General features: G+C 41.8%; 2 protein-coding genes across 11 annotated transcripts in view; both read right to left on the bottom strand.

The window, feature by feature from the left end:
• bmp1a (bone morphogenetic protein 1a) overlaps window positions 1–6,021 on the bottom strand; it is a 65,028-nt gene extending 59,007 nt beyond the window's left edge. The window contains exon 1 of one of the 2 annotated variants that reach the window (XM_034870863.1): window positions 5,873–6,021. Coding sequence is in view for 1 of the 2 variants with exons in the window: in XM_034870862.1 (XP_034726753.1) it covers window positions 1,031–1,175 (145 nt within the window). In the remaining variant the exon portion in view is untranslated. Of the gene's footprint in view, window positions 1–1,030; window positions 1,374–5,872 lie in introns of those variants that run through there. The other variant, XM_034870862.1, reaches the window with a different exon arrangement.
• The window catches only part of kansl3 (KAT8 regulatory NSL complex subunit 3), a 340,892-nt gene that overhangs the window by 311,793 nt on the left and 1,468 nt on the right, over window positions 1–27,631 (bottom strand). The window contains exons 2-22 of one of the 9 annotated variants that reach the window (XR_004656523.1): window positions 26,709–26,983; window positions 25,529–25,699; window positions 25,340–25,430; window positions 24,218–24,403; window positions 23,966–24,094; window positions 23,732–23,848; window positions 23,549–23,647; window positions 22,115–22,186; window positions 21,917–21,991; window positions 21,190–21,347; window positions 20,991–21,054; window positions 20,609–20,797; window positions 19,301–19,457; window positions 18,885–18,962; window positions 17,981–18,160; window positions 16,981–17,068; window positions 16,250–16,377; window positions 15,551–15,657; window positions 14,827–15,025; window positions 13,528–13,646; window positions 9,997–10,409 (exon numbers count right to left, since the gene is read on the bottom strand). Coding sequence is in view for 8 of the 9 variants with exons in the window: in XM_034870864.1 (XP_034726755.1) it covers window positions 10,404–10,409; window positions 13,528–13,646; window positions 14,827–15,025; window positions 15,551–15,657; window positions 16,250–16,377; window positions 16,981–17,068; window positions 17,981–18,160; window positions 18,885–18,962; window positions 19,301–19,457; window positions 20,609–20,797; window positions 20,991–21,054; window positions 21,190–21,347; window positions 21,917–21,991; window positions 22,115–22,186; window positions 23,549–23,647; window positions 23,732–23,848; window positions 23,966–24,094; window positions 24,218–24,403; window positions 25,340–25,430; window positions 25,529–25,699; window positions 26,709–26,920 (2,625 nt within the window). In the remaining variant the exon portion in view is untranslated. Of the gene's footprint in view, window positions 1–9,488; window positions 10,410–13,527; window positions 13,647–14,774; window positions 15,026–15,550; window positions 15,658–16,249; window positions 16,378–16,980; window positions 17,069–17,980; window positions 18,161–18,884; window positions 18,963–19,300; window positions 19,458–20,608; window positions 20,798–20,990; window positions 21,055–21,189; window positions 21,348–21,916; window positions 21,992–22,114; window positions 22,187–23,548; window positions 23,648–23,731; window positions 23,849–23,965; window positions 24,095–24,217; window positions 24,404–25,339; window positions 25,431–25,528; window positions 25,700–26,708; window positions 26,984–27,631 lie in introns of those variants that run through there. The other 8 variants (XM_034870864.1, XM_034870866.1, XM_034870865.1 and 5 more) reach the window with 8 other exon arrangements.

The raw sequence follows: 27,631 nt of genomic DNA, 5'->3' as shown, positions 1-27,631 counted from the left end.
GGGGGTGCTTTATAAATTTGCTGCCACATCAGAAAATGTCAAATGCAAAAATCGGAAGGCACTTCCAGAACTTTAGAGGTCATTGTGAGCGACGCCAACTCTCTGTTTCTGTAACCTGAATACTTTCACCAGATGGAAAACACAATCTGTTCAAACTCCCCCAAAGGGATTTGGCAAGACAGTGAGTTCACAACACACACACACGCACATGCACACACAAACACACACACATTACAATGACAAGTCAGATATGCCTTTGCCAAATGATGGTAGAAAATATGCAGGTTTCACCACAGCAGAAAAGAAACAGACCCTTTCTACGGTGAGACATGAGACAACAGCCAACACAATTATTATGTGCATAATTTCTAAGCTCCACTGTACTCTGATCTCTCCCCTCCTCCACTTTGTTTAAGTGGCCATGTGAACAGCCGGTGGAAGAAGAAGAAGAAGAAGAAAAATCCCTATTTGTGCAATGACAAAAAGCAACCAGCACAAGTCTAACAAATTGCAAAAAACCCTGTAAAAGCTCAGGCTGCTCCACAGCAGAGCAGAGCGCCTGCAGCAACTACATGAGCACATAACAGAAGATACAAGAAAGAAAGCGCAAACATCAAGCTGTAACTTTTCCACAAGCACTCAAACCAAAACTTTTTAAGTCTCAAGAAATGTATGCAGCCACTCATCCTTTCTTTCTTTTTTTTATTCCCATTCTTCCAATCCTTGCAGCCGCTCTCTCCGAGCTCGATTATTACCCAAGCTGCGACTCCCTGAGTGCGCTTTAAATGTTTCAAACTGCACAAACTATGTCACTCAGTGCAAAAACAACCGCACACAGTGTTCCCTCGAGCCTTTTAAAAACTACATCCACTACTGTCATCTCTAAATAACCAAAGCGTTTCTCCGGCAGCTCTCTGGAGGCTCCACAAAACACATTCGTGGCATGTTTTCCTACCTCCACATTAAAAAAAAAAAGGTGAATCACACACAGCGTAGGGCTAGAAAAAGAAAAGGGGGGAAAACATCTCACCAGCTTTGCAAGGATCCTTATAGTCGATCGGCTCTGATGTGGCAGTGGGCTCCACATAGTAGCCCGGATCGATCGCTTCCAAATCGATCGCCTGGATCACGCCGAGACAGGAGAGGAGACACAGACATCTCGCCGTGAGATCCATTATTGTGGTGAGGGGAAAACGGCGAAAGACGAGGGATAAAGGTAAAGGAAGAGAGAGGGACAGAGAGGGCAAGAGAGAGAGACAGAAGAGTGAGTGAGTGAGAGAAAGAGAGAAAATGGGAGGTTTTTTGGGGGGGTGGGTGGAGGGGGGGATCCCTCCGGAGGGCGGGTTTTAAATCCAGCCTCTCTCCGGTGTCTCCGTGGCTCCTCTCCTCCAGCCCGAGCTCCAGGCGACTGCTGCCGGGCAAAACTTGGATGACCTGGCGGCTCCGCAGCTAGAGCCGGCCGGCCCAAACTAATCCGTTTCAGACGTTTTTGGCGGGTTTTTTTCAACGTTTTTGTAGCTTTTTTCTTAAGTGTTAGGCTTATGCCCCCCCCCCTGCAATTTAAGGCTTTTGTTTTCAACTTTTATTGTCGTATTTCCAACATTTTTGTCGATTTTTTCCACTTTCGATAATGCTTTTAATTTTTCAATTCGAATTTTTTACTTTTTCCCAGACTTTTACGCGTTTTTTCAAGATTTTTATCTGACGGTTTGTGGTTTTTCTTTTGTCCCTTTTCTACCTCTATGTTTTGACGCTTTTACTCGTCGTTTCTAATGATTTTTTTCTGACATTTTTGACGTTTTTAATTTCATGTTTTTGCGCTTTACCGACCTTTAAACTGACACGTTGACGTTGTTTTTTTGCTAGGTTATCATCTTCAACTTCTCTTTACCCAGTTGGACTGCTAGCATCAATCACATCTGCACATGTAGGCTAGGCCTGCTGCCTAATATGCTAGGGTCAGGTGATTGGTCAGGGGATAGGACCTGTACACGTAAGCATGGACGCTTGGCCAATAGTATTGTGTGAATGCTATTGGAGGGCGGGTCTTGGCGTGGCCATAATGGGATTCGTAATATCGCGGTTTGGCAGCCCTGTCCACAGGGTAGGGCTGCACGATATGAAGAAATTATCTAATTGCAAATATTTTGACTGATATTGCGATTGCGATATGAATCACGATATTGGCGGGAATGATCATTTTGGTGTGATTATCATAATTTTTATAGAAAAATATTATAATCAAAAAAATGAAAATGATTTAAAGGCTAGTGGGATTTTTTTTTGCGAGCATCTTTAGGCTACAAAACAAAAAAAAATTCTTTAGTCTGTAGGATACATCTTGTAGGCCTGAATGTCTCTGCAGCCCCACAATACTTGACACATATTTGGACAAAAATGGGGCCCCACCTGCGATATCATATTACATGACATGTGATTTAGCTGACGCTTTTATCCAAAGTGACTTACAACAGCTATATATGTCAGAGGCCACACGCCTCTGGAGCAACTAGGGGTTAAGTGTCTTGCTCAGGGACACATGTCTTGTTGTATGGTAGTGGGAATCAAACCCAGGTCTCTCACACCAAAGGCATGCGTCACTTCCACTGCGCCATCACCACCCAAAAATAATGGATATTGCAGTAGTCTATATTCCGATTTCAATAAAATTGGGATTTAATTGTGCAGCCCTACCACAGGGGCGTTGAAAACGTCCTAAACTCAGGGATGACCCTGTGCTTTTTTAATGCTCCCCAGTCGGCCCTTCGGGGGTCCTTGAAGAGCATATGGGGGACCAAAACGTGGTTCCCTGCATGTTATGTCTTTGTAAAAACAACAGTGATGGTTTCTCCTCCGCTGCCACCATTATCCTTTTGTTTTTAGACCTTAATGATACTACCTTTTGACATTAAATCAAGCAATCATGGAGTTATCATATTTAGCTCCAAGAGCTTGCTGAAAAAATGGGAGTTTATTCAGATTTGCTTTAATATAGTACTAATACCACACTGTAAAATACTCTGTTACAAGTAAAAGTCCTGCCTTGTTACTTAGGTAAAAGTCTGTAAGTACTATCAGGAAAACTTACTATTTACTTTCGTTAATTAAATGTATTACCGTGTGTAAACATGTGTCTTCTACTTTTCCTCCTATCCCTTGCTGGAACAGTGTGAATTCCCCCATTGTGGGATGAATAAAGGATTTTGAATCTTGAATGAAAGTAAAAGTACTCAATGCAGTAAAATCCTCAGTCTTTAGAAACTGGAAACGATCCAAACAGTTGTGTGTTTAATGGTCTAATAGTTTCAGCTGGACTTGGAAGCCGTTATATTGTTAAGTAGTTTACTTTATAATAAAAACATATTTTATAAACTTGTGTGTAAAAATGTTAATTTGTAAAGTAACTATAGTAGCTAAAGGTGTCAGATGAATGTAGTAAAATGTATAATATTTCTCTCTGAAATGTAGTGGAGTAGAAGTAGAAAGTGGCATAAAAAGAGAAGACTAAGTACAAGTACCTCAACATACTTAAGTACAGTACTTGAGTAAATGTATTTAGTTACCTCCGTGGATTTCAACATGTCTATAAAATTCAAAAGAAGCTGAAGGCTCCTTAAATGACACATATTTGAGTTATTATGTTCCCTATCTTCTTACAGTTTAATTAAAGTATAAACTGCTTTCTGTTTTTTTCCTTAAATACACACAAAACACACACACACACACACACACACACACACACACACACACACACACACACACACACACACACACACACACACACACACACACAGCGTGACCACTCTAACTTCCCCACTGGGGCTCAAACAGATCTCACATAAGGAGTCCTGAGCAAATCCAAGTGCTTTGAACGCCACCTGTTGGAAACTCTCGGAACACCGCGTGGAGAGATTAGTCGAAGGGCTGCTTCACATCTGGGGAACCAGCAGATGTGCTCTCTCCATTTAAAAAAATGTAAATCTAAAGACATATTTATACTCACTGGCCTTTTTAAACACACTCATCTCTCAAGCTGTTATGTCGATTCTTCTTTATGGGACTGCTGCTCGTTTTTGTCGTCGGGACGTTTGTTCTTTTTGTGTTTTCTTCCTACTTTTTTAAATGTTTACATTTCAGCGTTCTTTAATACAGCAGCTTAATGCTTTTTCTTGGTAATGTAAGTCGGCCAGCGTAAGCTATGTGACTTAAATTACAAATAAACTTAAAAAGGCAGGAAGGATCTGAGTTTGGTAAAAAAAAAAAAAACACAATGCTAGTGAATCAGGTTCCTCATGTACACACAGGGATTTCCTCTAAAGGGACAGGGGGGACATCCCCCCCAACACTTTTCAAAATCCCGTTTGTGTCCCCCCTACTTCCCCCCCCCCCCCCCCCCCCCCCCCCCCCCCCCCACACACACACACACACACTTCTTAAACCAAAGTACCAGGCTTGCAGACAGTCACCTTAACTTTAGGTAGTCCCCATCCGGACTACCTAAAGTCTGGAAGTATGGTGGTGGACAGGTAGCTGGAGAGGTACCAGTTCACCTCTTGGGCACTGCCACGGGGCTCTTGAGCAAGGCACCGAAACCCCATGGGCAGCCCCCCCCACACACACACACACACTCTGACACCTCTCCATTTAGTGCATGTATAGGTACTGAGCATGTGTGTGTGATTAAAGCCTGTGTGTATTAACAGGATAAATAAAGTATACAATATTATTACTATTAATGCAAAGTATAGTACTGGCATCAACATTGCAGCGTGGGTAGCTCTGTTGGCATATGTAGTGGTTTACTCCTCGAGGCAGAGAGCCAGGCTTCGACTCCGACCCCCCCATCCCCCTTCATGTCTTCAGCTGTCCTGGCAAAATTAAGGCCTAAAAATGGCCAGCACATGTTCAGATACTATTAACCCCCTGTTGTCCTCGGGTCAAAATAGACTCATTTTCAAAAATGTTTCCATATGAGAAATTAGGGTTTCAGCGTGGATGTTTCCATACAACGCTCTTCACTAGTAAATAATCACATCACTACCTTCAATGGATTTGGTTGTTTTTATTAAATTTTCTAGCACTTGAAAAGGATTGATAGAAAAAAAAAACATGAAAATGTTTAACCCTTGTGTTGTCTTCCCATAAACCAGGAAATATTCGTTTTTTCTGGGTCAAAATGTAAAATACTAACTTTTTTTGTTGCTTTTAATAATGTTTTTGTCACTTTTTTGTCGGCTTAGAAGTTTTTTCCGACATTTTTCAAAGTTTGTGTTGATTTTTTTTTCCTGTCCTTTTATACGTAGTTGTTTTTTTCCCCACAACATTTTTGTCAATTTTATCAACGCTCTTTTGTCGTTTTGTTATGTTTCAAACGCTTTAAAATTGTAGCCTGGTGTGGTCATACTCAGATTCTAGTCAGAATATGAACTTCCCGACTTCATTTGTTGTGGGCGGGGCTAAGTTCGCCTGGCATTCAGGCTAATAAAGTTGAATGAAAAAAACCCAAATTCAATGAAAGTTGTAAACTGATCATTTATCTTACTTGTGGAGAGTGTTGTAGGGAACCATCCAAGTTATTTTATTTGACAATTTGGTTGAAAGAAAAGCCAAATTTCTGATATGAAAGCTTTTTTGAAAATGGGTCAAATTTGACCCGAGGACAACAAAAGGGGTTAAGAAGACTTTGGACCCAGAAAAAAGTTACACTGGTCAACGTTAAGACAACACAAGGCTTAAAGCTTACAGTCCTACTTACACATTAGGCTCCTTTCTAATTTTAATGCAACTTTAGCTTTAGAAAATATCCAAAACATACTGTAGGTTCTCAAAATGCCGTCAGTTTCTTCTCAATTTGTCACAGCTAATTTCTTGCCATGAAGATTGCTGTATTGCGTCAGTAAGTTGAAATACTCCTTCCAGTCTCACTGGACTCCACACATCCAGTTAATTTCTGTAGAAAAAGAACTGTGTTGGAGATTGGATGATTGAATATATCCACTGATGCTGATTATGATGCTGATCATGATGATGATGATGGGAGCTCTGCTGTTCTCTGGCTCAGTTATTCGCTCCCTGCTCACACACAGTCTGGCTTATATAAGAGGGAGGAGACATCCTCGTCTCTTTATCTTATCTGACTGCGTCTACGTGTGGAATTTAAGACAGGATGTCAGCTGAGAGAAGCGGGCTGTTCACCCTGCTGCTGGAGAGCAAGCACAGTAATTGTATTTCGAATAAGAGCAGTTGTTGAACGCACAGGATCAAATATTTGGATTGGCAGTTTTTCTTTTCTTTAATGTGGCTGCTCCAAGAAAAACATCCAGATATAGTGAAGTGAGGACACAGTGCTGATGGGAAGTATTGCGTCAATAGTTCAGTGGAAACAAATGTAACACAAACTGTTTATTGTCAACACGGGCAGACATGGCCTTTCATTTTGAGCAGTAAAAATCACCCAACATGGGTGATTTCTGGCTCAAGCACCCCTAAAAACAAAAAGATAAAAAATGTAATCCATTTTAGACCTTAAGTGAGAGTTCATGAACTTGTCTGTTAGCAACAGAGGACAAACAATTACCATTACCGTTAACAATAACATAATTTTGGCCAATCAGAGGAGGTTGTGGCAGACTCCTAATCTGTCAGAGGGAGAAAGGAGTGTGGTTGTGAAGGCGAGGGACTGTCTCCGTGTCACGGTCTTTTTAAAGCTCTGATCCTAGAATCGCCCCAGGTTCCCAACCTTTTTGTTCTAAAGTACCCCCTCCCCCCCACAGGGGTGTGGTCTACGTTGATGCGCAGGTTTACGCCATATACCCACTAGGAAAGGTCAAGAACTTCCACATGCCCAAGGATAACGGAATGTTTTGGTCATAAATTGAGCCCGACTGTGTTAAGAGTCACCTAGCAACAACAACACAGTTGCTTGGCAGTCATCTCTGTGGAAACATGACATTAACTTATGTGAATCACTAAAGTAGATCTGAAACGACAGCCAACTCAAACTACACTCACTATAATGGTAAGCCTGACCCCAAAGCTACTGCAGCAGACGGTAACGGCACAGTAGTCCATATCCTCGATGTTCCACTTCCGCTGGTTGCTGCTGGGAAATCTGCCGGATTTCACTTATTTGGGCCGGATATCTGTCGCCTTAGGCTTTCTGTGTGTTGGCCTTCTAAACTCAGGGTGGATTTCAGAGGACTATGGTTACCTGGTCCTCAGATCTCTGCAGGGCAAATCCAGACAGCTAGCTAGACTATCTGTCCAATCGGAGGTTTCTCTTGCACGACTAAAACTAGTTTTGAACGTACGCGTTACACCAAGTTCCTTCCCGAGAGTAGCTTGCAGCGGTGCTGTAGCACCGTCCGGCGCCTAGCACCACCCAAGACAACAGTGATTGGTTTAATCAAATGCCAATAAACCAGAACACGGGGAAAAAATTGCAATACTGTGCTGATTTTTTTTACCCCTTCCCCTAGTGTGCTGGAGTTATTTTTTTATTTTATTCATGGGTTTTGGGGGGGAATTCATTTCCTGCACCACAAAAGAGACCAAGCAAGTGGCATGCGTGTTGCTTTCTACTCTCATCCTGTTTGTGTTTTGTGTATGAATCCTGGCTGCATGCCAATTTCCCTTTAAGGAACAATAAAGATACTTTGATTAGTGCGTTTTCTTCTAAGGGAGCATTGCACAAGTGCACAGTCAACACCAGGTATCTTTAACAGTCAACACCAGGCATCTTTAACAACCAACACCAGACAACACCAGTCAACACCAGGCATCTTTAACAGTCAACACCAGGTAAAACCAGGCATCTTTAACAGTCAACACCAGGCATCTTTAACAGTCAATACCAGGGATCTTTAACAGTCAACACCAGGCATCTTTAACAGTCAACACCAGGCATCTTTAACAGTCAACACCAGGCATCTTTAACAGTCAACACCAGGCATCTTTAACAGTCAACACCAGGCATCTTTAACAGTCAACACCAGTCATCTTTAACAGTCAACACCAGGCATCTTTAACAGTCAACACCTGGCATCTTTAACAGTCAACACCAGGCATCTTTAACAGTCAACACCAGGTAACACCAGGCATCTTTTACAACCAACACCAGGAATCTCTAACAGTCAAACCCAGCTTCTGCGAACACATAATTATGACCAATCAGGCATTAAATTAGTGTTGAAGTTTAGATTTTAATCAAACATATTTTAGCCCTATCACAAGGTGAAGTTGTTTGTCAGTGTGGAAAAAAAACTGCTACACAAAAAGGCAATTATTATGATGAAACACTGTTATAATGTGAACATAATCAATGTGATGAACATGGAAGCCACAACCGACATTCAATTTGAGTTATTTTACAAAATAAAGATATTCAGAAATATCCAGTTGTGACATTACAACCTAACCCTTGTGCTGTCCTTCGGGTCACCGGGACCAAAACTGGCCTGGCGTTGAGCTTCGGGTCCTCTGTGACCCTCTCGTACTATGTGAGGTCATTTTACGTGAAAATGGCGGGGGCCTCGTCCTCCGGGGTCCCAAGACCCTTCCTGCACACAAACGCGTTTCCCACTACCATCATCTCGTCCATCGGGGTCCCGAGACCCTTCCTGCAATCGAACGCGTTTCCCACTACCATCATCTCGTCCTCCGGGGTCCCGAGACCCTTCCTGCACTCAAACGCGTTTCCCACTACCATCATCTCGTCCTCCGGGGTCCCGAGACCCTTCCTGCACACAAACGCGTTTCCCACTACCATCATCTCGTCCTCCGGGGTCCCGAGACCGTCCTGTATTTAATCGTATTTTTCTGCTACCGTGGCATGGTCCTCCCAGGTCCCGAGACCCATCCTGCACCCGGACGTGTAAAATACGTGTGATACGAAGGACAACTCAAGGGTTAAAAACCAAAAGAATGCCTAAAACCAATTAATCGATTATCAAAAAAAACTTGGCGATTGAACAGCTGATTACTGATGGATTCATATTGGCAGCTCTCCTCTTCTAGGCTGTTGATAACAAATGAGATCCAAAGAGATGTTGAGTTGTAGGGTTATGGTCTGCACCAAGACTGTCCTTCTGTGGGCTGCACGGCGGGATTATCACAGTCCAGGTGGGATGCCGTGGAGATCCGGTTCCTCACACGATTTGATTTCCTGCCTTGAGGATCACCTTTTAATCATGTTTTACATCTGGAATGTTAAAGGTCTGAGAAGAGAGCTCAGACTGCAGCATGGAGACCAGGGGCGGAGCCAGATCTGGTCAACTTTCAGAGCTCAGCCACCCAAACCTAGGTGGGATCCGGGGGCGTGCTCCATTTACGGCAGCTATGGGCACGGTTTTTCAAGCCATTTGATTTAATACAACGTCTAAAAATCTGTACATCATTTGGGAAAAAAACATGATATTTGCCGAGGGAAGGAATCATCCTGTAGAACCGACATCCTGTCTCATGTCTGGTTCTCCAACTGTCTTCATCAAGGCGCTGACACACCAACCCGATTATCGGCCGTCGGACAGTCGGGCAAGGTCAGTGACTCGAGTCTGTTCGGTGCCGTCGTCCGTCGGAGGAGCCGTCGGCTTTCATTTCGGCCAATTTGACATGTTGAATCGGAAGGCGGGCAGTCGGATTTTAAACTGACCTTTGTCCATCTGAGAGGAAGACAGATTCAGCAACTGCATGGTCTATTACTCGCTTAAAAGATTTTCAGAAACACGTTTCAGGGAACTATTTTTGTAAAAAATCCGAACAGGACGCCATTATGGTCAGTTTTGAAATTCCAGAGAAGCGAGAACCACGTGACGCGTTCGTCCAATCAGCTGTGGGTTTTCATTTTTTGGCGTTGATACAGATTAGCACCGCCTGCTGTCATGGAGACGCATTACGTCTAGCGCACGCCTCGTCTGTCGTCGGGTTGGTGTGTCAAAGCCTTTCATCATTCCCAAACCAGGACAAATGTTCAAGATGAATCTTTTTCACTCCTTCCACCTTAAAAGGGTAGAAACTGTCTGATGGTTCTATTTTTAAGTTACATAATGTACATAGGGCAGGAATTTGGCATAAACATTATTACTAATCTTGAAAAAAAAGGCAATATTTCCCCAGTAACAGAACCTTTGCTTCATTGACTTTCTGGTCCATTAAGAAATACTGAGAAGAAACAACAATAAGTTAAATTTTTAAACCCTAGAATGAGTCGGGGCGACAGTAATGGCCCGGCCTTTTCCAAACCTGGAACAGGGGGACTCTCTGGAGGACGCGTGGCAGGTGTTGTGGGGGTGGGGGTGGGGAGGTGGAGGTGGAGGAGGCGTACCCTCACATCAGCAGCCCGTGGCTCCCAGATGCCCCTGGCACAGCACCAGCTTACCTCAGTTGCCTCGCCACATGGAAACCTTTTACTGCTGCAACAGAGCACATGGGAATTATTAACCCTTGGGTAGTCCTACTGTCTAAATTGAAAATCAACACTTTTGTTGAGGCTTTTTTTATCAATTTTTCCCCCTACTTTTTCTTACATTTTTGTCCAATTTTTCAACACTTTTGACACTTTTTTTGACATTTTCAACACTACGTAACACTAACTTATCAACTTTTGGTTTACAGTTACTTTTGAAATTAATGTTCAATAAACCTTATTATTTGGAAATTAAAACTAATGCCTGAGTTAGAAAAGCAGAAATTAGAAATTATTGAGACTAAAATTAAAGGAATGGCTGTTGATGGATAATCACAGACTGGAATTTGTCAACTTTTACTCAATACTATTTGGAAACCACTTTCAAATGCTATAAAATTTAATTAATTAAACTAGAGATTTGTAGGCCTAATTGCCAAAGAGAGCTGTGTGGAATCAATCATGTTATTTGGGGTAGTTAAAAAGAACATTGATATAGGAAAACGGGTCAATTTGACCTGAGGACATGCAACATGAAGGTTAACTCACACTTCAGAACATATAATGAATTTATCTATTACATGGCTTGGTTGAATTCTAATGTAGAATAAGACAATAACAATAACACACCGTTGCCATAGACACAGCTCTGTTCACTCTGGAGGACAGCTATCGATCACTCCGCTGAAAGAAGTCCGGGTGATTTATCAGCGAGTGGCGTCCGAACGTTGACGCAGCGACGCTAACGTGTTAGCTTAGCTAGCTACATTAAAACATGTTTAACGTTAACTTACAGGTGTGTCAAAGTGCAGCGGCTGTGCAAAAAGTAAAATGAGATGAATGAAGACATAAACGTCAAGTTAAATATTCCCAAAGAAGCCATTCACCGTGTCTCACTTCGCCGTCATCGGAAATGTCCGGTTTAAAGTGAACTAGAGCTGCCGATAGACCGCTAGCTAGCTAGCTAACTAGCTTACAACAACGCTTCAGCTAATGTTGTGTCAATTCCTGCAGTGATTAAAACACAATTACCTATAGCTGAAATATGAAAAGTTACATAACCTTATTGGTTTAACAGGTATTTAGCTTTACTACGAAACGTCACAGGAAGTGCTTTTATTTTGAAGCAACCTACACGGACGTTTTGTGTTGTGTACTCTTGCTAGCTTACTGACATGAACGTGAGACGCAAGATGCAAACATGTTTGTCAAGCGTAAGTTGTTTACTTTCTAGTTTGTAAAACTGCAACTTATTGAACAAATGGTCACAGTAAAAGACACGGCCAGAGTTACTCTCAGCGGCTGATTAAATTATATTATGTGTAGTAAGCCTCAACATTATTCCCAACCTGTTTCTGTCCGTTAAAAGTCAAAATATTGTAACGTCCCTCAGCCTGTGAGACGTTATAGCCAGTGTACTATAGGTCTTATCACTGGCCGGGATACAGGATACCGTAGGCCGTAACCAACGCCAAAATAAAGAAACAATTATGTCAACTGACGTTACCTGATGTTACACACCCCGTCTCTTCCTGCATGACATAATACCCCCCCTTAGCTCTCATACATAGACTGAATATTTATTAACGGTCTATATGCTCTCAGCCATAGACTGTATATTTATTAATATTAACGCTCTATGCTCTCAGCCGTAGACTGTATATTTATTAATATTAACGGTCTATGCTCTCAGCCATAGACTGTATATGTATTTATATTAACGGTCTATGCTCTCAGCCATAGACTGTATATTTATTTAATATTAACGGTCTATGCTCCCAGCCATAGACTGTATATGTATTTATATTAACGGCCTATGCTCTCAGCCATAGACTGTATATTTATTTAATATTAACGGTCTATTCTCTCGGCCATAGACTGTATATTTATTTAATATTAACGGTCTATGCTCTCAGCCATAGACTGTATATTTATTAATATTAACGGTCTATGCTCTCAGCCATAGACTGTATATGTATTTATATTAACGGTCTATGCTCTCAGCCATAGACTGTATATTTATTAATATTAACGGCCTATGCTCTCAGCCATAGACTGTATATTTATTAATAATAACGGTCTATTCTCTCAGCCATAGACTGTATATTTATTTAATATTAACGGTCTATTCTCTCAGCCATAGACTGTATATTTATTTAATATTAACGGTCTATTCTCTCGGCCATAGACTGTATATTTATTAATATTAACGGTCTATGCTTTCATCCAAATAGAGCTACAGGTGTACGATTTCCCGCGGCTCAGTCTCACCGGAAGATGACATGTAGACAGGGTTCAGAGTCTCTAAACTCAGGTTTACTTCACTGACAGGCGGAAATCTCAGAGTTTAACTCCATATGTCTAATCTGGTCTAAACTACTGTAAGTAAACAGTGATACTCTTAACGAGGACATTAACACGAGGACATAAACCTGCAGAATCAACAGTCCGTTACAATATTTAAAAAATATATATATATGTCAAAAATACTCCTGCCTCTAAAATAAGGGGGAATCTGTGACAATAGCCGTTTTATTAAACAACGTTTTTGATTTACTAAAGTGAAAGTCTCCTAATGGCATTTCTAACATTAAGCAAAAAAAAAAAAATCGCAATTTCATTTTTCTTTTTTTCCAGCAGTGGTCCTGAATGAAAAACAGCAGAATTGACTGTCTTTTCTGCTTGGTGTAGAGATGTGTTAACATTGAGTTTTATTTATTTATTTTAAATCTGTGGAAATTCTGTTTGCCCTGACAATAAGGAACTATCGCAGTGTTCCTCTGTTAATTCACCTAAAAACTTTATGCAACTTAAAAGGAAGATTAAGCTACGAAACACCATGTTAAATTGGGTTAAGGATTACTAATTAGGGCAGGTCATTAATTGTTATCATTAATTATAATTAATAATTATTATGCTACATACTGTAAGGTTGTGTTTGGCAAAATTATAAAGATAAATTGCCTTGGGTTGTATGGATAACAATGCAGGCAGTGTAAAAAGGCAGATGTTGCATGAATCACCACCTCATGCTATCACAATGGATATAATAAGTAACCACATAAAGAGCTCTAAGTAAAATTATGAAAATATCAGGAGCCAGCAGACGCTTAAATGAGACACACCTTAGGCTCGAGGGGGCGAGGCGGCATCACAACCTCCCCAGCTGGGCTCAGAGATCCCGCTCTACTCGGCTGTGCTCGTTGCAGCGTCACCGCTATCGAAGGGGGGGCTTTCTGCCCTACTGACACACAAACAAAACTACTCAGTCAGCACTAACAGCCAGACATGCTAACCCCCAAAGTGCACCTAGGAATAACAAAAAGTTGTCAAACATGTCGATTGCCTTTTTTCTTTGGGATCAGGTTAGGAAACTAAAACAACAGCAGGCTGTTGGAAAATGAACATAATGAGAAGTAAAAGCAATTTTGGAGTTTTTAGTTTAGACGAGAGGGGGTGAGAAGTAAAACTGACTCACACTGAAAGACAAAGATAAACAAAAAGGAGCAAAAGGAGCAATGGAAACGTGAGTTTGATTCCAGTCTTTATTGTAGCAACAGGAACAGAGCTTGAGTAATGCCATGTGCTAATGTTATTGCTTTCCAACATGTCTCTGTAAGAGGTCGGGATATTAGAAGCAGGTGATTTAATGGAAGGGTTTACAAAATGTTTCTACATGAAGAGGCAGACAAAATAAACACACACATGAAGTGACAGCTCTAACAAACAAATCTGACACAAAAAGCAGTCTGGAATGAACTTTTGAGTATTCAATTTGGTCATCCCACAATAGTTTTAACTTAATTCACAATTCTTCTGTAACAAAATGGTTTTGTACAATTATTTTTATTTCACACTTGCATCCATATCTACATAAACATTATGTGCGAATCATCAGTGGGGAACTCAAAATTGTTATCTTAATTTTCCCATACAGCTCTGTCTGATCATGGAAACAAAGCATGTCCTACGGCGTTGATCTGCCCTCCGATGCCGCAGCCTATATTCACGCTACTGACTCCGCAACCTCAAAACGGTCAGCTTCTTCCAGGAAAACGTTCTACGCACATGCACACAAACACACGCACGCGCACACACACACACACACACACACACACACACACACACACACACACACACACACACACACACACACACACACACACACACACACACACACACACACACACACACACACACACACACACACACACACACACACACACACACACACACACACACACACACACACACACACACACACACACACACACACACACACACACGTCGACAGAGCTGTCCTCTACTGCGGCAGTCGTCCCTGGCCTACAGACGTCCTGAACTTGTGTTTTCCAAAACGAAAAAGGAAGAACGAACTCTGAGAATTCAACGAGGCCGTCGTGTTTTGGCAGTTCGAGACATACCAGCGGTCTGATTGGTGATGTGCGCCAAGCCGGGCAAGCTGCTGGCGAGCTTGGCGAGCCCGCCATTAGTGAGCAGCTGGTGGATGGCAGTGGTTTTAGCCAGTCCTCCTGTGGTGACCACAGGCATCGCCCGGAGCAGAGTACTGCTGCTGGTAGCGACAGAGCTCAGGACCTGACCCTGGGGCTTGCCACACACCGCCTGAGGGTGGAGAAGAAGACAAACAAACGTTGTCACATAGAGCAACAGACTGAGCGTGCACACACACACACGCGCACACACACACACACACACACACACACACACACACCGTAAAAACACAGATCTTTCCAGTGCGTTTAGTCACGTCACGCTAGAGCTGGGCGACATGGAGAAAATCAAATGTCGTTGTATTTTAGCCAAAATAGCTATTTCTTTTAGTTGACTATTGGTGCTCCCACAAAACAGTTACTCAATAAGATTCTTAATACTTAATCATCAGCAATAGAACAGCTAGAAACATCAGATAAGTTCAGGAAATGACATCACTTCACTGTAATGCAGTGTGTAAAATCAGGAAAAGACAACACTCGTGTCATATTAACGTATCCTAAATTTAAGTCAATATCTAGCTTCATGTATCAATATGTGTATATAACTGGATGTGCTTTGGTTTTTACTTATTCAAAACAAACAAAACTTCCATTGTGGGCATTCAAACTTCTATGCGATGTAACCAAGCGGTACCTGGGTGCTGCCTGCACCGGCTGCTGTGGAGGGCAAGCTAGGAGCTCTGGTGACGATCTCCTGAAGACTGAAACTTAGGCCTTGTAGCAGACTGCTGGCGGAAGACGCTGCACACAAATACAAAGGCAGTGAATCAGTGCAGCTGAAAATTGGGGCAAATATTCACAACAACAACAACCCCTTTTACTATCTATTGCATGAGACAGGTGTGTAGGAGGGGGACGAGTAGGTCAAAAGTTGCAAAGAACCTCCCGCACACTGTCCAACTTACAAATAGCGAGAGCAACTATGTTCCCAGGGTTGGTTATGCCTAACAAAATACCTTACTAAAATGAAATTTATCTTTGCAAGTTAGACAGTGTGCGGGAGTTTCATTGCAACAAACTGCTCCTACGCAATCACCCCAAACAGGCCTAAACTAGATGGACACACACACACAAAGACACACTAACAAACCATATGAATGTCCAAAAGGGTTAGGTTCGGGACAGTCACATACAGCAATGGCGCAAGAGGTGATCAATGATGAGGTTTGCTTAAATATGTTGTCCCCACACACTGTTTCTCATCCAGTGTTCAAAGCGTTAATCTCAATCTACAAAGTGGTTAGAACTGCACAGTGCGGCTGAGGTCGCTGTAGCTGCACAGTTGACAGTGCAAAACAGACGTGCAGGGCGGGGCAGGACAGGACAGAGATACCTTGGGCAGTAGCCGGAGCTTGCGCCAGGACTGGTGTGGACGACCCTGATACCATGCAAGGCTGCACGCTGTTGAATGAGCTGGAGCCTGGGGACAGGGCACCAGATACCTCTGAGAGACTACCAGACCTGCAGTGACAAACAACCACCAATCTACTCAGGAGTAGGATTGGGCATCAAGAACCGGTTCCAACTTGGTGAACCGTTTACATTCAACAAAAAAAAAAAATCACGATTCAAATGGAACCGTTTCTTTTTTTTATTGGAATTGTTTGGAAAATGTGGTTTCAAACCCAATCAGCGGTCCCAAATTTAAAAGGGTGCCAGTTTTGGTGGCCAGCGTACATCCTAGCCCTTGTTGTGTCGCAGCCACAGCGCTCTACTGTGGCTCCATTTTACGTAGAAAAAGCAGTAAAGCTGTAAATCACCACTGAGTCAAAATGCTGCTCTTTTCTGTGAAATAAGCATGTGAGCCGTTTCAACTCCACCCCTCAAAGAATTGGAATTGAGAATTGAAAGGAAGAATCAGAATTGTTAATATAAAAACGATGCCCAACCCTGCTCAGGAGCTACTCTTAGCAAGTGATGTTTGGACACGTTAGACTACACCACTCATCAACCCCTCTGCATCAGACACACGGTTATCCAAAAAGGGTGGGAATGCTGGCATGGGTGGAGGCATGATTAGGAGCTTAGGAATGTGCCTGTGTGTAGCCGGGCGGGCTAGCTTACCGCTGGCAGGTGAGAAGTCCAGAGAGCTCCTTGGCTCCAGCCACAGTCTGTCCCACTGTCACCGTTAAGGGCTTCCCAGAGACACCCACTGCACGGAAAGATCAGATCATGTTGCTTGGTTAGCAGAGATGTAGATGCACCGATTCAATAATCAACGCTCAATTTATTAAAAAGGAAAACAAAGTGTACAGTGGGGCTCGAAAGTTTGGGCACCCCATGTAAAAATTTGAACTAATGTGCATAAATAAGTCAAAAAAAAGATGGAGAAATCTCCAAAAAGTATCAAATGACAGATTAGACTGTCATTTGTCATTTATTTAATTAGTCATATTATATGTCATTTACATTTTAAAAATAACAGAAAACAAACAAATGGCATCTTTATGCACAAGTTGTAAGTCTTCTGGTAGCTGTGCAAGAGAAATCTCAATCAATCCCGATCAGCAGAGACGGAGAATGTAGGTATATGTTAGGAGGTAACATAGGCAGGCTAAATAGATAACAGACACGCTAATTAATGCTAACTAACATGCTAGTTAACATTAGTAATTAAAGCTAAACTGCTAATGGAAGACAAAACGGCCTGCGAGCTCATCCTGTACTGTTCATGGTTCCATTCTATGCGACAGTAGGCCGCGTGGTTAAGAAAAAGTCGCCTATTTTTACAAAAACGTCAGCTACAGAGCCATAACGTGAGACACAAGGTAATGAAGCCTTTTATACATTGTCACATTTCTTTAGAAATAAACAACGGACATATAGAGTGTTTAAATGCTTCAGATGTAAAGTTATTTGCTGTCAACGTGACGCCAAAATGGGATGCTGACGGCGTGAGAGTGCTAGGTAGCATCAAATTGGCGCCATAGGAGCTATGCTTCGTGGAGGCTGGCTTAACCCCTTTGACAAAATGAGCGGTGCCTGCAAAGGCCGCAGCCCCTGAATTGGGACATAGCTCTTGCCTCATATGCAAGTAAGGAAAACAAGAGACCAGAGTTTGTACCTTGCTGTGCAGCAGAGCTCATGGTGCCCCCTGCTGACTCGCTCTGGGAAACAATGGTGACCTTGATCTTGGCTCTCTTGGAGGATTTGCTTGGTGTGGGGTTAGGCGCCTGCCTCCTCTTGCCATGGGGCCGCAGTTCATCTCTGTCAAGGCCCTCCATCTGATCACTGGTCACTGGTACTGCACCACACACACACACACACACACACACACACACACACACACACACACACACACACACACACACACACACACACACACACACACACACACACACACACACACACACACACACACACACACACACACACACACACACACACACAAACAAACAGTTATTACACAGCTTTGTTAAATATCCGATTCTGAATGGTCAATTACGACGTTCTATTCTTTTAATTCTGAAAAGAACACTGGAGGAACATTAAAATCATTTTGAATCAGTATTTTGTGTAAACGTATTGATTTCTTTAGTAAGTAGCCATGTATTAAACAGGATAATGTAGAGTGACTGGGTCATTATTGACAATTAAACTCCTTCAGGGTGAGGCAAGGCCCTGACTAGACCCGCTGGTGTTTAATTTGCAGTAATGGCCCCCTTGCTCTACATTTTCCCTTACATATTTACCAGACTGCTGAGGGGGCTTGAACCTGGGCTGTTTTTTCTTTTGAGTCCCCACCAACCCACCAATGTTATTAAATCTTAAAAATGTTTGCTATATAAAATGTATTATACTGGGTTTGAGCAATGTTAAATTCAAAGCACTACATTGGATGTTTAGTGAGGAGCCAGTGCGGTGTTTCGGTGTGTGACATTCATTATGTATAAAGTTGGGGCAATGGAAAGGAGAAAAGAAGTGAAGAGACAAAGAGGAAAGAGAAAGGAAGAAGGATAGACACTTACCAAAAATGCAAGGAGGGCTGCCGGGAGGAAGATTTTTCCTCACAAGCATGTTTTGTTTCATAAAAGCAGCAAACTGAGCTGGAATGAATTGGGGAAAAGGCCGGAAAACAAAGTTGTAGGAAGAGAAGAGAAAAGAGGATGAGAGGAGAGTATTTCAGTCACGTTCCATCTCGCCCCATATCAGATGTTTTGACATGATAATCTCTTAAATATCTTTAGTTGAAATCATTTTCACATTTCACTCCGTCTGTTCTGCTTGCATAGCTTTTGCAAAATTCAGCAGAAGTTGAGGTGAATGAGAGATGTGTGTACGCACAGGCACCAAGGATCACTGCGCACGTTTAGGTGAACGTGACTGCGTACTGTGTGTGTGTTTTTGTTTGTTTGTTTTTTAAAGTTTCCGGAGTTGAACTAACCTTGAGCCTGCTTGTGAGTGAGTACTGTGCCGGAGCGCTGCATGTGGGTCTTTAGGAGCTGCGTGGCTGTGATCAGACTGGACTTCTGCGCTGGAGACAGACCAGACGTCTTGGGTTTGGGACTTGAAGTGGGACTGCTACAGACACTAGACAGATCCTGGGGGACACAGTGAAGAGGAGGAACATCTTGTGATGAGTGATGATTCATTAGTGTGTTTGCGATTATTTACATTGTCGATTAATCTGTTGATTAGCTGTTGCCAGAAAATAGTGAAAAATGTGGATCAGTGTTTCCTAAAGCCCAAGAGGACGTCCTCAATGTCTTGTTTTGTCCACAACTCACAGATATTCAGTTCATTGTCACAGAGGACAGGAGAAACTAGAACATATTCACATGTGAAAGGTGCATAAAAAATGACTCAAGACTCAATCAAAACGACCAAAAAATAAGCCATTAATTAGATCAATTTCTTTTCTTTTTTTAAAATTATCTGACAAATAATCGATTAATCTTTGTAATCCTACTGTCAGTTATTGAACATACACATACTGCTTTAAATACTCATTACAAACACTGCTATAATGGCAAATTGTTAGAACAAGCTCAGTGGAGGTCTGTATGTTAGAATTCATCCCAAATGCAGGCTACAGAATGAAAACTTAAGAATATAGTACACATTTATTACATTAATTCTGTTACTCGAAGGAGTGGAGGAAGTGAAATGCTATCATAAAAAATCGTCAACACTGCTGTCTGGCAGATTAGTTTCACATTATCCGGCATATCTGGCTTTTATTCCCACTTAGCAAAAATGAGAAAGATTAAGAAAGACGCAATGACTTTCAAAACAATCCCAATTCTCTTATTTTCCATATTTTTTTTATTGACTGGACAGAGACACAAAAGAAACGGAGCTATCTTCATACATGATGCAACTATCGTCAATTATTATTCTATTTAGAAGTAGAAAAATTAAGCAATATTATTTAAAGTGTTCTCATAGAAAATTAATAATCATCAGCCCCAAACAGAATCTGCCGTTTTTTGTTTTTACAATTTTTTCAGCGGCCATCCAGAAGGAACATGTGTGGAAATGAACATACTGTGGACATAGCATTTAACTTTAATTTGAATTTTTTTATTCTTTTTTTGTCTAAAATCTGCAAAAAAACAGTAAAGAATTCTGCGTTGCCAGATTTTGTGAGGCCCTGATAATCAGATGCAGCCCTGGTCATCTGAAGGCTCAAAATAAGTGACGCTTCTAACCATTTTCAAAATGTCGGTAATTGAAGCCTCTGTTAACTGACCTCTGAACCTGATGGTGAGATGGGAACTCGGAGCGCAGGGGAGGAAGGCCGTCCTCTCTCCATGTCAAAGGGAAGCTCCCGCCGAGGCCGTTTTTTCTTCTCCGTGTCCAGGTCCCTCATCTCCCCTGAGCCATGGCTGTGGCCCTCTGCCCGTGTGAGGACGCCTGACAAGAAGTCCGCTATCTCATCCTGCAGATCAGTCACGTATGTCGGGTAAGCAGGGAAATCTATACAGGGCTTCTATATTTGGCGCCAGTGTATTCATTCTCATATCCCACCGAGGACAACAATATACTGCCGTATAAATATTTTGTAGACGATGAGAAACACTCCAGACAAAACAGAGAAATTGAATAAATGCATTGACCAACCAAGGACCAACCTGAATGCAGCGGTCCACCATGGTCTGCGTCAGTCCGTCTGATTTCATCTTTGTTGAATTGATTCTGTGGAAGGACCCCACTTAGTGTCACAATTACCACTCAATGGTATTAAAATACTTAGACTCTGCTAGAAAGAATATATAATTATATTTGTATATTTCCAGCTTGTTAAACCGCCGGTGCGGGGCAGGGCCTGACCTGAGGTTGTCATCTGATCCTCCCACAACCACCATGCTGTTGTCGGCCCTTAGTTTCTCTCTGAACTCCTCCATGCCTTCTATGCTACAATGCATAGCGTTCTGGCCAACCACAAACAACACCGGAGTCTTCATGTCCAGCAGCGGGTCGTCCACATCCTGCAAACCAGGAGCACATTAACCCTCCGACGTGTAAGACACTTCTCTCCCCCAAGACTTTTGGCTTAAAGGTCCCATGGCATGAGATTTTTGTAACATTAATATGCGTTCCAGACTCAGAAATGGCACATACTAATAGGTAAAGCTCATTGTGGGACTGGCAGATTTTTCCCAGAAAAGTCCACATCCAGCCTTGTTTGGAAAGGCCCAGGTGTTATCTTTCATGCTAAACACTCAGAATCCCGCTAGTCTGAAACAATGCCCCAATATCAAACATTACATAACTTAATTTGAGGGTTCAGAAATATGGATTTATTGTACAAAGACACTGTAGTTTCAGGCTGGATTAAAAAGCTTCTGAAAAGCCTACAATCACACAGAATTACTCATTGAAATGGCACCTCTCTCTGCTTCTAAACAACAACAAAATAAAGATTTAGTGATATTGAACATGTTGTGGGGGGTTAACAACTAACAAAGATAAAGGTCAGTTTTCTTAGTAGAAACAATGAAATTAAAGAAATATTAACATATAAAAGGAAAAAAATCCTTGGAAGACAATGTCTTACCCCTCTTGGCCCGTTGACTGTTAGCAAGGGGAAGCCGAGACACACCACAGCAGTCAGATACTCCATCAGGGATACCTGTAATTATTAAGTTAGTAATCAACTAATGACACCTTAAAAAGGAGGGAAAACAGTATTTTCCAAGGGTATAAACTGTTAAGCATCACACAAGATCACAACGATGGTTATAAGAAGTCTTACGTGACACGCGGTGAGAGCACCAGTGTTCCAGCCGACCAGGATGATGGGTTTGTGGGGGAAGTGACTGTGAACCTGGGGGTTAAATTTAGAACAATCAACAATGATTACAGCTCTAGACATCATGTACAAAATCCAACATTAAACAAAACAGAATCTGTATTCTACATGGTTAGACACGATCACTGAAACGTTGAAACAAAAGGCTTCACAGGCAAGACTATTTTCCGGGTAATACATTTCCAAAAGACATTTTAACACAACATGTCTAGTAGGTAGGGGTGGATTAAGAAAAAAAATCAATACAGCATAGTTTTGCAATATTTTCAGTGGCAACACTGTATCGCTGCACAGGTGCACACTTTTATGGTCAGTTTGTCTGCTTGACAGTCCCATTTTTGCAGCAACATTAAAGCGATATGAACAAACAGAACAGATGTTGACAAAGTTTCTTTTTTGGCCAACATTTGAAATTGGGAAAAATTAGAAGTTGGAAAAGAAAGGTTATAAATTGCAATATATCGCAGACTATTGCAATATGTATAAAATCGCAATAATATTGTATCGTGGCATAAGTATGGTGGTGATATCTGGTTATTCCCACCCCTACTAGTCGGTCACTATGGGGTTTGATGTGTAACATACTAAGCATTGGCTTAGTAAAATAAAAAACAGTACTCTGCAAGGGCTAAGAAATTTAGAAAAGTCTGAGACTACCTCTAGACTACTATGTTTCTATTATTCTTAGGGGACATTTTGAGACAAAACCAAATCTTTGTCCTCACTAGAGTTTTAGCTCCAGCAGCAGAACTAATTACTAACTCAATCCATATTTACACGTCTGACCACACCTGTCACATGGTTCTTCACACACACACACACACACACACACACACACACACACACACACACACACACACACACACACACTGAGCATGCCTGCGCCAGTGTAAACAGGAAGCAGATTGTTTGACATTACTACGCAGTTGAAAATCATGGATGTATAAATTTAAAATACTTTATAAAACAAATATGAATAGTAAGTGCACAGATTTATCATCTTGGAGCAAGGACGAAGTGAAACTGTTATTGAAAGGTACGTAAGCTACCTAACCGATAAGACTGACTGACGTGCATTGTTGTTTCCAAACCAAACGGTCACAGCAGTGTTTCCAAATCTCTCCGTTTTAGGTGTTCGGAAACCCCAGAGAAGTGTGGAAGCGAGGCGTAAACATGGCAAAGACATATGTTTTTAAATGAAAACGTAGTCGTTTAGATGCAGCCTGAGTCTTTTGTACAAGGCAGCCTTCCATGCAATGAATGCTATTGTAAATGCACATTAAAAACAAATCATCTACATGGATTACCTTAGAACAATGTTATCATCACTCTGAGACTACAGTCACAAAAACAGCAAATACAAACAGATCATCATACCTCCATCACCTTGGCTCTGACCGTGCCCAACATGTGCTCTAAGCACTGTGTGATGCCGATGTTGGCCCCGCTGTTCACGTGACTGTGGACAGGAATAACCTGACGAACAAACAGCTATTTTAGGCACTTTTTTGCAATGTAAATACCTTGGTAAAATAGATTTAATTTAGTAAGACTTAAGACCTTTCCCAAACAAGAGAGCTGTGACTGCCAGAATCTCATTCGCCGCGAGGTGGAGAGGGCAGGATTGGTCGGGCTTGACGGTGCGATTAGGATGAGGGGGGCTCCAGGAAGCTTGCTCTAAAACACATAGGGAAACAGACAGAGATCTGGTCTTTAACTTTTACACATCACAAAGAACAAACTCAAAGTAAGTTGTATGAAAATAGTTTCTATTACAATGCTACAAAGTGTTACCGGTTTGTTTTGAGACAGGACTCCGACGGCTGGGTCCCAGGGCCGTTTTAACAGCAGCGACAGGGCCTCTGCACTCGGAGCGCCGCTCTTTGCCGTCGTCAGCAACATTCTGTCAATCAGCAACGGCAACTTCCGAGGCGCAAAGAAGAATAGTAATAAATCAAAAATCACAGACTTTAGACACACTGGTGCAGACATCTGACAAGAGCTAAAGACGAATTCTTCCTCTGTGTTAGATTGCACCCATCATACCTTGCTTTTGAGAGTCTGCAGAACATCCAGGTATGCAGCAAGCATAGCGAGGCTTAAGGATTCAATCATGGTAGTGTGTAACCACTGCGTGAGTTTGGTGTCCCAGTTCACGCTGGCTAATGCGTGCCGCACCTTCCTGGCACAGTTGTCCACGGCTATCCTGCGCAAGATCGGCTCATTGGAAGCCTAAAGGAAAACGTGATCACACGAGACACCAACAATGGCAATTATATACAAATGGCTTTACTCACACATCACTTTACAGGATGACATGCTGCCTTGACTTAAAAAACGCGCAACTCAAAATAACCAACTAGGTGCTTTTCAAGAGCTGGGGTGACATGCTCATCCAAAAGAAAAAAAAAAAAAAAAAAGCATATTCCAGTAAAAGAAATCAAACTAGAATGCTAGTGTGGCCAATATTAAAGTTGTGTGTAGTCAACATTGTATAATATCATTGATGATCTTTGACTCTTTGATTCTGTCGCAAGACCTGACCCTGTGTTTGGACACTACCCAGAGCTTTTAGTGTCCAAAACACACTGGGACTTGTTTGCAAGGGGTTTTTTCTGCCAAAATGAGTTTACTCCTAACAGAGTACACAGTGTTGCAACAGCCTTCGTGATATGGTTGCATTGATTTTTTAAGGTTTATGATGGCTCATCCAATGATAATCCAATAAAGCACTGACGTAGGCTATGTGAACTTCTTTAAAACAGTCATCACTGCACGACAGGTTTTGTTTAACAGCGCAAAGGTTACCAAACAACAAAAAGCACACATACGGGTTCAAATACAGACTAAGCATTTAGTGTTTTCCCTAGGTTTGTGGAAGATATAGGCGCATGCAATGGGTGGGTTTCTGGGTCCTCATTTTTAAATATAAAAACATGCATTTTCACACAATGTTTGGACCATTATTATTAACATATCTGTCCAAAATGTTGAACGACTAGAGCAGAAAATAAACAAATAACACTCAAAAAGCGTGAAGACATGACTACCCAAAGAAGTCCACCGTTAAACCAACTACAATCATTAGATCTGATAAAATAACTGATAACTGAAGATAAGTTTTAAATTCACAGCTGTTGAGAAGAGAATTAAATGAGCAGAACTTACATTTTCATTGGCCAGGCGGGCTAGTCTTTCAGCTTGTAGCGCTTTAAGGACTTTATTGAACAGTTTGTTCTGGGCCACTGACCACCCCGTCCTGAAACAGAACAATGACAAAGTCAAAACAATGGCGATCATAATGTCAGAAGTGTCAAGGAGATAACGAGTGAACAGTGGCTGGCTCCAGATGTTTACTTGTTTACGTGGTCCTCCCAGTCGTCGGGGGGCGAAGGGCTCTCGGCGACCGTGCGAGCGAACAGAACGTGGCGCTCGCACTCCTTCATCACACTGAGAGCTTTCTGGTTATCATACAGAGGAACAGGTGTCTCCGTGACCGTCTCCACATCCAACAAAGAATCACAGTCTCTGCAGACAAAAAAGAAAAGAATACCAACCAGAAACGGGTTTATTGCCACAATAACTTACGCTTGTGGAATTTGCCGGGGTGAATGGTGCATACATAAACATATTTATAATATATATATATATATATATATATATATATATATATATACATAATATGAAATAAAAAATAAATACAGAAACAAATATATACATACAAAATAACATAACATGTTTCATGAGAAAAAAAGAGGCTGATGGGTAGAGCGCGGCCGATAAAGGATTTTTAAGACCAATACCGATACAAACATTTATTTAAAAATTCGATATGCAGATATATATTTAAAAAAAAAAAAAAATCCGGAAACGCGTTACAAAATATAAACAGATTTCCACATTAGTTATTTGGAGTTGTTTATGAGTTCTCACTAAAATAATATGATGATAATTTGATTTATTGAATTTATTTAACAGAACAGAGGAACATCAAACTATATTAATGTCTGATAAATAAAATGTATAAAAATACAAACTTAAGATATGAAACTTAAAGTCCTTTGAACAAAAACACAATAACAAAAAAAACTCTGTTGCCAACAGAGACGCTGTAAAGCATCCCCTGGTGGACAGACTATGCAAAGCCAACATGGTTGACAGTCCGTTTTTTATTATATATATATATATATATATATATATATATATGTATATATATATATATATATTTTAAATCGTCCCTCATAAATGCCGATCCCGAAAGATTGGGAAATGCCTAATATCGTCCGATAATACAGGCGATACCGGTAGGGCTCTACTGACAGGGTACGTTCAAGGCAGAAAAATTGTTTTACTGATCAAATTCATCACTAGGGGATTTCAGGCTATCATTCAAAACTTTCCGATAACGGTACCGATACTAATACCGGTATTTGGGTATTTAATGACGAGGCATTTTTTGTCACTCAGCGTCTAAAAAGTATTGAAATTGGCATCTAGCCCTAGATACGTGGTTATGATACGGAGCTTTCTGACTCACGACAAGGCTTCGGGCTGGCGACGGGGGGTAACAAACAGCGTCCTGGTGGGCCGGGCGCTGCTGGCGTCTGGGTGGGCATTCCATGGCTTGGCATAGCTGTGGTCCAGAAACACCAGATCCAGCTCTCTTTCGTGAGCCGACAGCTGGAAGAGCAAGGATGTGCCCATCTTTCGTGCCGATATCTGGAAGTCTTTATCCCCACCTCGATGCATCCTCTTCCTGGGCCCCAAAGGGCCCCGGGAAGACCTCAACAGCTCGAGTGGATTCAGACCAAACTGGTGAAGAGCAAAATATGTTAAATGAGATAAACATTTTTTTTTTCCTCTCTCTTTTCTTTTCAGTGTGGAAGGCGGGGGAGGTGTTGGTTTAGATCATGTCTATTTGGGACACCCCCCCAAATAGACATGATCTAAACCAGCAATTCCCCATTTCGGGTGCTTCAGGGTGTTGCGCAAGAGGGAAAATGTAATAGTGTAATAACTACACCCATACTTTTTAGTGGGAGTTTTCAAGAGCTAAAAACCTAAAATGGAAAACGGGAGAAGAAACTGAGCCAGAGAAAGATTAGATGAGGGAGACCTAAAAGGAAGCAAATCAAGAGGACATACTGTACGCTCATCATCAAGGCAAGTAGAGAAAAGACTAAGGCAACGAGATTGGGCATCAGACTGGACGAAAACAAAGGAAATATGATGAACTTCTTTGGGTCTGGGCTTAGCTTGGACTGGCAGTGCACATGGCCCTAAACCACGGTGAGGTGTGCAGTGAGGTTCTGGCTAAACAGCTGTATGAAGCCCTCTGGTCTACGTCACCACCTGAACACAAAGCATGCCAATGTAAGTCAAAAGCCCCTTACTATAATTTGGCAATAAAAGAACAGATTGGGGTTGCATCAACCTGATCAGGATGTAGAAGGGGGTGGA

The sequence above is a fragment of the Etheostoma cragini genome, chromosome 5, assembly GCF_013103735.1.
Source record: "Etheostoma cragini isolate CJK2018 chromosome 5, CSU_Ecrag_1.0, whole genome shotgun sequence".
Classification (NCBI taxonomy): domain Eukaryota; kingdom Metazoa; phylum Chordata; class Actinopteri; order Perciformes; family Percidae; genus Etheostoma; species Etheostoma cragini.
Note: the sequence above shows the minus strand (reverse complement) of the source record. Positions and strands in the feature narration are given on the sequence as shown.